The 12314-nt window shown below is 36.0% G+C and overlaps 1 protein-coding gene across 1 annotated transcript in view; it reads right to left on the bottom strand.

Annotated features, from left to right (window-relative positions):
• Positions 1-3697, bottom strand: part of l(3)80Fj (lethal (3) 80Fj) — a 770029-nt gene extending 766332 nt beyond the window's left edge. The window contains exons 1-2 of the mRNA XM_090405954.1: positions 3645-3697; positions 3450-3549 (exon numbers count right to left, since the gene is read on the bottom strand). Coding sequence (XP_090262080.1) covers positions 3450-3549; positions 3645-3659 — 115 coding nt within the window. The 5' untranslated portion in view covers positions 3660-3697. The remainder of the gene's footprint in view (positions 1-3449; positions 3550-3644) is intronic.
• Positions 3698-12314: the final 8617 nt, after the last annotated feature.

Here is a 12314-nt window from a genome sequence, read left to right as displayed (position 1 = left end):
GTCAAGACTATCAGATCTTATATTTCTATCTTCTAAGGCACTTTTTACTACATCAATCCACCTATATCTTGGTCTACCTCTAGGTCTTTTTCCTGCCAAACTGGCAGAGAACACTTTCCTTTCCCATTCTGTTTAAGTGACGATACCACCTGAGATTAGCTCTTCTAACACATTTCTGGATGCTAATCATGTCAAGTTCTTTCCTAATATCCTCGTTCTTAATATTACAATGACACTGATGCAATCTGTTCATGCCCCTAATCTTTCTCAGGATTTTCATATCTGTAGTCTCTAGTCTTTGGTCGAGTGTTTTACTTCTGACCCAGCTCTCAGATCCATAAGTTAAAATTGGTTTGAACACTGTCTTGTATATAGCTAATTTAGTGTTTCTCTTATTAATTTCTCTTATTCCGTATAAATTTATCCTATTGACTTCCTACCATACCAGCTTTAATGATTCTGTTGTCTATTTCCATATTTAATTGGCCATCTTCACTAAAAATCATGCTTAAGTAGCTGAAATGTTTCACTTGTTCTATAGGTTCTCCATTCACAATGCAGTTGACATTTAAGGCTTCTGCATATTGTCATTGTCTTTGACTTGTTATTGCTGACCTTCATACCAAATCTATTACAACAGTTATTCATAAATAGGCTTTCAGCTAGCTCCATTTCTTTGCCATTCAGAGTGTGTTTCAGGATTTGCTCCATTAGATGACTTTGATGTTTGCCCTTGTTCCCTGGCAAAAAAAAACAGGGTCTTGTTTAACTTTCTTCCATTCTTTAGGACAAATAAAGTTGAAAAGATACTGATTAGAAGCAACACTTCTATAGATGCCGTTTTCTGGTAGCAGTTAAATAATTTGCAATCACAAGTTTGCTGATACTTTAGTTACCATGAATAGTATTTTATTCTTGAAACTGAAAGCTAAATTACATTCACATCCTTTTGGATGTGTATAATACATTATGGAAAGGGCCACTATACAGACCAGTTTTGACTTTTACTGAGATCTCATCAGTGGGAGCCAGAACTGATGAGATATTTAGCATTCAGGAATGGCAAGGTTCACATTAATAATTTCTAGGACTATAAACTAATAGCTGTTCGTTTTTTTCAAAATGAATATGGAATATGATAAAAATACCTATGGCCATCTACTCATATCACCCCATAAAGAAATGGAAGCTGATTTCATGCTCTGTTGTAAGATTTTTATCAGAATCTTACGAAATCTGGTTGAAAATAAACAAAGCATGTTATCATGATAATGGCATGTTTCAATAAAACATATCACTTTACTAACTTCCAGCACATTAGAACAGAACATGGTGGTTTACTGACTTCTATCACTGAAGTGTGAAACAAATGTAATTACCTAATTTCATAGTCTATCGGTGCATTTCTTTTACTAACCATAAAATATGTAGTGTGCATATCCATGTCCTGCTGTAAAAATATAAATTAATAAATTAATTAATTTCATGCTTTCTAGATGAACTTTTCCTTTTTTTTTCCCCCCACTCTTGGAATACAGTATGAGAGTACATTTTGTGTGGCTACTGATTTCCATGCTAGCTACTTCCTCACCTGTTTCTGCACTCTTATGATAGTTCCATTTCACTCAAATAAACACCTGAAAAATTTTAGATTATGTCATAATAAAAGCACTAAAACAAAGAGCAGCAATATATTACTATATCTCACCAACTTCCATAGAATCAGCAGGCTCATCACAAGAAGTTCATTCAACCAACAACATTTATCATCTCTCCTCAACCTAATGACTGTTTGGATAGCAATGCTACCTTTCATCTATTTTTTTTTTTCCCCCACTGGGGAAGAATTACAGAACAAGGTGGTTCCTGTTGCCTTCCTTGCCCAACAGTAAGTATTTATGTCATAGATAGGTTTTGTCATGAGATTGATTTGCCTGTTTTGGAGGGTGAAAAATCCATTCTGTATGAGACTGGCTAACTTATCTTTAATTGAAAAGCACTGTCAGCACAGTTAGCCTAGTGGCTTTGCGCTTCACAACCATATGCCTGGGGAAGGAGTGTCCCAGGTTCGATTCCCGTCGAAGACGTGAGGAACTTGAGGATCTTCCTTAGGCATAGCCAAGTTAGCTGGTCTTTGGCATGGGCAGTAAGGTTTTTTTCCATCAGTTTATCTGGCGTTTTTCATCCCGCAAAGCAGGCAAACCCGCTGTGAACACACGCGGATCTACAGCCATAAATACTTAACCCCCCATGAGGGGGCTCAACTCAGTCCAATAAGGACAGGGGAGAAAAAGGGAGGAAACTCCACACGAATAAATAAATAAATAAATTGAAAAGCCCTGATAAAGGTTCTTCATGTTATAGACTGGATTCGAACCCAGATTTTTAGAACCAAAGGGCTCCATCAAAAACAACTGAGGCTATGGAGGCTACATGTTTAATCATACTGAACCTCAAAATACCACATTTACAGTGTATTCTGGTAATGTGTTCCATTCACCCATAATTCTCCATTTGAAAAAATCTACTGCTGACATTTCTTCACTACCTTCCTACACAACCTCCATGGATTACCTCTTTTTATAATTCCCCTCACTAACTTAAGTTCCTATCATATCACCTCTTTATCTCCCATCCAACAAACAAAAATTTTCATTCCAATCCTGATAGTGCTAAGTTTAGTCACTCATCTGTCTCTGGAACTAGGTATCCAAATAGAGCATTACTCTCCAAGTGTGGTGTGATCAGTGCTTTATACAATAGCACAACCAATCCCTTATCCATACATGTTAGTATATTTTTTTTTATCAAAGCAGAAATGTGATGTGCAATCTTTGCAGCACTTGCAATGTGACCTCTAAACTTCAGTCCACTGTAACCCCTGTCCCAACTACAAATCTCATTCACCTCCTGAAGCACAATTCCACTGATTCTGTAGATAGCCTTATATCTCCGCACTCAAAGTTGAAGCACTTGTTAACATCAAAACTACAACCCAACTTATTTTTCAAAGCTAAAAGTCAGTTCAAATATTCCTGAAGGGAATTTACACCAGCAGTGATTCTTATAACTGCATCTTCAGCCATTTGCTGATGGTGCAAAGTTGAGGAGCATCATAAATTACTACTGCATCAGCAATTTTATGGAGTCCAGGGTTCAACATATAATGTCAGTTCTAAGCACACTTTTAAGTCAGTCAAGTGATAGTTTTTAAGTAAACTACTAATCCTAGTGCAGTAAGTAATGTACAGCGAATTATTATAATAAATTGTATGCAGCAAGTCACTATTATTTGCACTTTATGCAGGACCAGATGAGACAAATAAAACTGCAAATAATAATGAAGACATGTACATAACGCCAGTAAAAGATACCTGTCTCTTACCAAATACAACTGACTCAATATCACTGAAAACAAAATCGGTAAATAACAAGAGTAGTTAACTTACCCAATTTCAACATGCGCTGCAGCTCCCAAAAAACTTGCTTTCTTATAGACAGCTCTCCTGCCTGAATTTTGACAGGCAAATCTTTCATAAAGGGAGAAACCTGAAATAATGCGAAATAGTTAAAAATCTGAAGAGCCAATTTTCATATTACAACAAAAAAAAAAAAAAAAAAATCAAAGCAAATACCAAACTCACCAACATTTCATCCATAGTGGAACACTAGTGCACTCATAAGAATAATATTCAAACTCTCGTCATAGCAGAATGAACCCTATATCAAACCACAAATAATAACACGTGGTATTTGAAAAACTTTATATATATATATATATATATATATATATTAAAATAAATATATTAATAACATATTATTATTGATTAATTATTAATATTATAATAATACAACATATTAAATAATATAAAAATATTATATTATAATAAAAATAATACTTCTTACATTTATTACTTTTTTAATATACAAACATATCCTGTAGTCAAGACTCTTCAAGGGAGGAACAGTAAAATACATTCTAACAGAGATAATGTTTATCATACCGCATCTTAAATTGGTCAATGTTCAAGCACTACTACCTCATTTGGCAATAAATTCCACGCACCAACCACTTTCCATGCAAACAAGTCATGCCGCACTCTTTTATGCACCACACTTTTATACAACTCACAATAATGTCTTCTTGTCTCTATTCCCTTCCCTACTTCAATCCTTTGAAAACTATTCTAGATATCTATTTGATAAGCACTCCTTAACAATTTATACGTCTCAGCCATATTGCTCCTTTTCCGCCTATTGACTAAAGTCTGTAATTTACATTCTCTCAACCGGTCTTCATAGTCAGTATTCCACAGTTCCAATATTGCTTTTGTAATTCGCCTCTGAACTTTTTGCGGCGTTTGTTTCTCATCCAGGAACGTAGGTGACTACATCCATATCTCCACTCATCAGTGTTTTTCTTAGTATATTGCCATTTCTTTTGGCTGTTTTATCATACTTGTAATATGTCCCTTGAACATCAATTCTTTATCCACCAATATCCCAAGATCCCTCGCTTCTTCCATCTCCTGTAATACAACGTCTCTAATATGATAAACAGCTTTACTTTTTTAAGATTCAAAGTGCAAAACATTAGAGTTACTGGTGTTACATCGATGTTCCACATTTTAGTCCACATGGCCAATTTACGCAAATCGCTCTGAAGCACCAATACATCAGTAAATTCCTTACAGACCACGTTTTGATATCTGTGAATCAGCTATCTCTTATCCATTCCAATTACTTATAATTCAATCCCATTTTCTCCAATTTATGCAACAGTGTTCAATGCTCTATTTTGTCAAAAGCCTTATCAAAATCCAAAAGTATCATGGTGTATCCATTCTCCTTGTCTAACTCAATAGTAACATTATAATAGAATATGAGCAAGTTCTCTGTCAATCCATTTTTGAACGTGAGCCTGACCAACTTTTCCAAATATTCAAGACCACTGCTGAGATACTGACTGGTTGATTGTTGGATACACCGGTTTTTGCACGACCATGGATTAGATAAACGAAATTACTACACGATGGTGCTGCTGCGCTTTCCAAAGACATTACACAAAATACCTCATCGAAAGATATTGCATGAGTTGTAAAAAATCGAAATGAATGTGAAATTGATAGAACAGACGAGAGAAATAAATTAATAACATCGGATAATAGTACATATACCGCCCAATGAAGTGGAACCTTTCATGTAAATGTACGTAAACGTCACTTACGCAGCATATATGCAAAATACTTCAAGAGTGTGTCACAACTTCTTCTATGCAACGTTTTTGGAAACTCTGGTCGGTAATTGTCAAGAGTGTTGATCGCAATGGGAAAAACAAAGGATCTTTCGGAGTTCGATTAAGGACATACTGTTGGTGCCCGTCTATTTGGAGCTACTATAATGAAAACAGCAGAGTTGACTGGTATCTCAAAAGCTAATGTATCCTGGGTGTTTAATCAGTGGGAAATTATCCTACATTTCTTGTCTAAGTGGAATAAATGTGTTTCTAAGAGAGTCTATCAGGACAGAGATTCAGCAGAGCGACGTCTGAGAAGGCTAATACGAAAATAGAGCTTCATGTGCGCACCCATGTGCAGGGAATTGAACAGGTTTGGTATTGACAGTTTCATAACTATACAGAAACCACTGATTTCTGCGAATCGGAGAGTTCGTCTACATTAGTGAGGCACACCTTGGCTGGAAGACTGGGAAAATGTCATTTGATCACAAGAGACTCGGTCGCCTTGTTCTGTGCTGCAGGTACATAGAGATTTTGGTGGGAGCTCCATAAATCTATGAACACAGATTACCTTGTAAAGACAACTCAATGTGCAAGAGATGGTGTAATAATGTGGGGTATTCTATTGTTACGAAAGAGGTTCTCTGATATTGCTGGAAGGTGAGTGTCCTCCAACGAATATCTGAACATTGTTGCCGATCACGTCCGTCCCGTACTGTTGATGCCTTTTTATCCAGCAGGTGATGGTTGTTTCATGGACAACAACGCTAATGTTCATCCTGCAAGAATTACTTAGCAGTCGTTCACAGGCATGATGCGAGTTTAACCATCTTTCCTGGCCACAATGTCCTGATCTGAGCCCCCATTAACCACCTTACCGGAAATTAATGATCAAATATGCATCCTCAAAAGCTTCGTATCCATCATAAATTTCAATGTAATATCAATGGTATTACAATTTTAATATGCACTTCGCATCCACGGTAATATCGACGTATATATACGTCCTGGCCAGTAGCGTGGTTAAGAATGTAAGGGATATGTTCGAAAAAGTGATCCAGGAGCAAAGTCCTCTTCCATCAAATTTCAGACAGATAAAAGACTGTTGGGTAAATACAACACTTTGTGGAATCTATAACAAAGACATATACATGCTGTAATTCGGGCTAAAGGAAGTCAACCGGTATTAAATAAAAATTTCTAATTCAGGCACCGGTATGTATATATGGTAGAGTTTGATCCATAAGAATTCCAGTAACGAGTTAATGCCTGTTTGAAGTTGTTGGAAGTTTTTTCCCCACTTGGTTAGACTATAATAAATTTAGTTGAATCCTTTATCCATGTGAAAGCAAACAAAGGTTGCTTACACTTGAGGAAATTCGTGGTAAGGGTGGACCTCTCATCACTTGTCTTAATATCTCCTAAAATGTAAAGCACATCTCCTTCAGACATATATAATGCTATGCATTAAGGAAGGGACACTACCCAGACCGGTTTCGATCTTTACTGAGGTCTCGTCAGTGGGAGCCAGAACCAGAGGTGGTGATACTAAGGTGGAAGTAATGGAGAAGTCGTATTTACCTATACGAGTTGCCAAAAGGTGCCACACCATATTATTAAAATTCTCTGCATTAGAGATAAGTTAATGGAAGTTTTTTCACTTGGCAATGCTACCAATTATATCAATAAAGGTCGAAACCTGTGTAGTGGCCCTTTTCTTAATTTACAGTATTATACATGTCATGTCTGCATTATGGGAGATACTAAGGCAAGTGATGAGAACTTATACCACCTTTACCACGAGTTGCCTCAGTCCTGAAGATATTTCAGGTGCAAACTTTGCTTGCTTACACTTAGATGAAGGATTAAACTAAATTTATTGAGTTAATGCCTGAGGGCTCTGTGCTAAGAACACTCCTTTTTCTTTCCTATATATATATATATATATATATATATATATATATATAGGGGGGAAAAAAAAAATATATATATATATACAAGGAATAATTAAGTGAATATTCCATTATTTTTTGATGATTTTAAGCAGGGAATGGCAATAAAAGTAATGCAACCATTTCTAAATATTCTAAATATGGAGTTTGAATCGATATCGCTAGACTACCGAACGTTAGACCATCCTAAGTTCGATTCTGGTAGCTAACTAGAGAACCCTTTACATATGCCTTTCTTCGATACGGTCCGGAGTTACTCAATTTCTGCACAAACAAGCGTTTTTTAACTCAGAAAAATTAGACCTTACACCTTTACGTCTGGTGAACCCAAGAATATAGATCACAGAAACAATACGCTTTCAGAAAATAATACAGAATGATCATAATTAAAGTATCCCTGTTTAAGGATGTGTGAAGCGCCGTTCAGTGATCCAAATGCTAAAGCTTTACAGGAATACATTATGCGTGATACGGAAGCGATATCTGAGAAAAAAGCAGTTCCAAAATCCACCACCACTTGACGTTATAAATACCAAATTCACGGAATTTATATATCACGCAACTCATCAGGTGCCTGGAGAGCGTAAAAGGTGGACACATGATTTATTCCTTTATTATGGTGTTAATAATGTTCATAGTAATGGAACTAACCTTCCCCCCCTCATTCCTTGCTTATAAAACTATACTACCAAGTATAGTTTTATAAGCAAGTATAGTTTTAATAGCATTCCACGAATTTCCACCCCTGAACAAATGTCGATGAGGTTCGTTAATTCTGTCCTCTGCAACGAAATGAGTCGTTTTGAAGAAACGGGATCGTTGGGAATTAGATCTGTTAGAGCTCGCAAACCAATCAGTTCACAGCAAGCGTATGAAGCTGCTACTGCCGTTTTGGAATAGGCCATGAATAACAGCGTTACTTCCTGCAGTGCACGTGCTGTGTCAAGACACATAGATGGACCTTACACAAGTATCTGGAAAACCTAAAAGAGTCTGCATTTCTTGAATTTCCATTCAAGATAACTCTGACACAGAAGTTGCCCCAGCATGACTTGAAAAGTGAACTGAAATTTTCTTTAACGTTCCTTGCTCTAGTGGATCTAACACTTCGTGGACATCAATGATTTTGTGGTGAGATGAGGCTGACTTTCTCCTGAACGGAGCTATGAAGACCCAAAATTTCCCAGTGTGCGAAATTTATAAACTCACATGCAATCCATCAATTTCCTTTGTATTCACCTAAAGTTACTGTCTGTTGGTTTAAAGCAGTGGTTCTTAACGGGCGTTTTCCCAGGAGCACTTGTGTTCTACGAACTGGTTCCAAGTGTTCCGCCGGTGAAAGATGTCACATAACACAGTTCTGAGTGTAATTAGCTACTCGAAATAAAAATGTCGATGGAATTATTTGCGTTATAACAGAACAATTAACAATATCGGAAAAAAAGATTTCAAATCACTTTCCTTCCTTAAATACACACAATTATGACTGGATACGAAATCCATTTGGCAAAGTTAATACTCGTACATCGAGTTGTGGTCTCATCAGTGGTAGCCAGACCCAGAAGTGATGATACTAAGGCAGAAACAATAGAGACCCAGACGTTCACCATTTGTGGGTCTGGCTCCCACTGACGAGACCTCAATAAAGGTCGAAACCGGTCTGGATAGTGGCCCTTTCCTTAATCCATGATACATGTCAGCAAGGAGATGTGTTTTGCATTATGGGAAATACTGAAACAAGGAGTGATGAGAGCTTGGGCCACCTTCACTACGAGTTGCCTCAGTCCTGAAGATACTTCAGGCGCAAATTTTTATTGCTTATACTTGGGTAAAGGATAAAACTAAATTTATTATAGTCTAACCAAGTGGAAAATAAACTTTTAACATCTTTCTCTAAATCCAGAGTAATTTAATAATAAAGTGGTACACATTATTAAATTACTATAAGTAATCGAGTTGCCTTTTGGAAACTCGAATAAGTAAATATGACCCCTATATTGCTTCTGCCTCAGTATTACCACTTCTCGGTCTGGCTCCCACTGACGAGACCTCAATAAATGTCGAAACCGGTCTGGATAGTGGCCCTTTCCTTAATGCATAGCATTATACATGTCCGCAAGGAGATGTGCTTTGCATTATAGGAGATACTGAGACAAGGAGTGATGAAACACCTTTACTACGAGTTGCCTCAGTCCTGAAGATACTTCATGCGCAAACTTTGTTTGCTTACATATGGATAAAGGATTAAACTAAATTTATTATAGTCTAACCAAATGGAAAATAAACTTAATATACCTGCGATATTAAGTTTATGTGTAAAAAGAAACATTTTTTACACATCTACCCTTTGTTGAATCAATCTAAATGTTTTCTTCAGATTTTGTCCTCAGTCTCTAAGGTCTGCTTTTGTTTTCAAATGCTTTCCCTCTTTCTGCAATAATATTTGTTTGAGTCTACAATTCAGCTCTGAAAGCGTCTTACCTATTCCTATATCACATTTTGCATATAGTGAACCAGTGCGAAGATGTTCAACTATAATCAGTAAAGTAGGTCATAGTTAGCAGCAATTACCATTGTTATTACCTACGTTCCTTTCTTCAAATTTTCCAGTAACACCTCTATGTCTATGATAGATTATCTATCTGATGTTTAGATATCCAACAAAAACAGCTTTTCATTTTATATTTTGGCTTCCCACTCTAATGATTAAAAAAAGGGAAAAAATTTCTCTACTTCTTTGCTACCAGAATTTTCTGTTGGACGTATGCCTTACTGTGCAATTCCCCCCCCCCCCCCCCAACCAAAGCTGTAATGAGCGAAATTAGGCATAAACTATTAGCAAGTATGTGCTTGGAAGTAAAGTACCAAGCTGGCAAGATGTCATGCCAAAAATGAAGATGAATGTGCACACAGAAACATATGTTTGCATATTTTTGTATTAGATCTGATTTTGTTCACAGTTAATGAGAGAGAAAGAACAATTTTCAATTTTTCATTTGATTTTACTTCAGAGAGCAAGTATAGGGAGACATATAACACAAGATGGTTAAAAAAATGCAAAACCTTTTAATATCATATATCAAATATGATTGGTTACTTAATGGTCAAAGCCAAATAAATGGGAGGAAACCTTCACAGTGCCTTTAAGGAATGTGGAGAACTGACTGGGCAACTGATCTAATGTCCAAATCCTCACCCCAAATGGTGAGTCCCATTAGTAGGTATCCACTAGGTACTGAATGAACAAGGATGGATTGGCAATTTTGAACTTAGCTGACCAAATTGTACTCACATTGATTTAAACGATAAATATCATGATAATGCAACAGCCGGGGGGGGCATCAACTGGCTAAACAATGCCTCCACTATTTTAGTCAGGTAAGCAAGCCGAACAGTGAAAGGTCAGCTCGTGGAACAGACTGAAGTTCGCCATCTAGAAGAACAAACCCAACATCAGAGAAATACCATGCTTAAATCACTGATATAAAGAAGACAAAAACAGGTGAGATCTTACTAAAAAAAGAAGTATAGGATGTTATATTCTCGTAATTAATGGTCAAGGAAAGGAAGGACTAGGATTAGCATTCAATGACAAACATGAAGTTAAACTTCTTGATTGGAAGGTAGTTTAAATTGGGGAAAGTGAGAATGAAACCGATTTGGGGCTATGGTCCCATAGGAGAAAAGGTTGTCTTAAGGAAGAAGTGGAAGAATTTTTTGAGCCACTAAGGCAGGCAGTCGACATAAAGGAAATGGAAAAAGTGGTACTTGTTGGAGATATAAACAAAAGAGTAGGAAATGAATCCTGCAAAAGCATAGAGCAGCATTTCCCAAACTTTTCCTATGACCCAACACTTCACAAATCATGAAATTTTCACAAAACACCTTGGTTAGTTCATAATGTATAATTAATAATTAATTGTTAATTTAGCTGATTTTTATTTTATTTTTTTTTAAATCAACTGATGCCTTTTATTCCCGCATAGTGAGTAGGCGAGGCCGTTTTTTATCTGATTTTTATTATTAATTAATAATTGATCATTAATTATTAATTATTAATTAAACCTCAATTAACATAAACATCATTAAATTAATTTGTGCTGATTTTCATTGACATATCCCATTCTGATCACCAAAAATTTATAATATTATTATATAAGTACTTACGAGTGAATGCAGACTTTTTCTCCTGTGTGCTGGTAGTTTTCCCATCCTTTTGTACATCCTGGAGATCGCTTTGTAGGCTGGTGGTGGATGACTCACTATCTGTTGCGTCACAAACACCTTCAATAAGAGATTTCTTAATACAAAATTAAACAAAGTCCCTTGTCTCTTATTGATATTCAAATTTAAATCTGCAGGCCTATTACTTTTAAAAAATCATGGCACTACGGTTTCGAAACTTTCACCCTACAATACGACTTGCAAAGAAAGTATTCAGTATCACTAGATTTGATAACCGGATAAAGACTACCTTGATATTCAATTTCAGTGGAAAAGTTTTATTGATACTTCCTTGCTGATTGGTCACCTAACATTTGCAACACAGATGTTATTTCGTTCAGTTTTGAGAACAGAGGATACTCCACCCATTGTTATAATCCGCTTGCAGGCAATTTTTATGAATGGTCATAAGCAGATGTATTCTCTTTCCCGACTGTTGAAAGATTTCGATGTGTGAAAATTAACGATAATTCATGAATATAGCAATGCCTAGATTAATGTACCCCCGATTAGTGCGTAATTTTTTTCTATACCCAAGTTCTATTAGTGCGCCTTTAAAATTCGATTAGTGCGCCAACATACACCTTAAAAATAAATGTTACTGATTTTAAAAATTTTCTATCTATACATTTTTTATGGCTAACTATTTTAAAAATTCACTCACCAAGATGAAATAATTTAGCTACCGGTTTTAAACATTTTACAAAGTTATTTTTTAATGGAATACTACATTATTTCTATCTACACTATGGTCCAAATTTAACGGTTAATTAATGTCGTCTGCTAATTACATAGCATTTTGATGATCATATCTCGTGCCTCCATTGCAATTGTTTTCCTTACTGTTTTTTTATTTTAAAGCATTTTCCCAATCTTTCATTATGAGTAAAAGAATTAGT

Source organism: Typopeltis vanoorti, chromosome 16, assembly GCF_054136105.1.
Source record: "Typopeltis vanoorti isolate ZY-2024b chromosome 16, IOZ_Tvanoo_1.0, whole genome shotgun sequence".
Lineage (NCBI taxonomy): Eukaryota > Metazoa > Arthropoda > Arachnida > Uropygi > Thelyphonidae > Typopeltis > Typopeltis vanoorti.
This window is presented reverse-complemented; position numbering and strand designations above follow the sequence as displayed.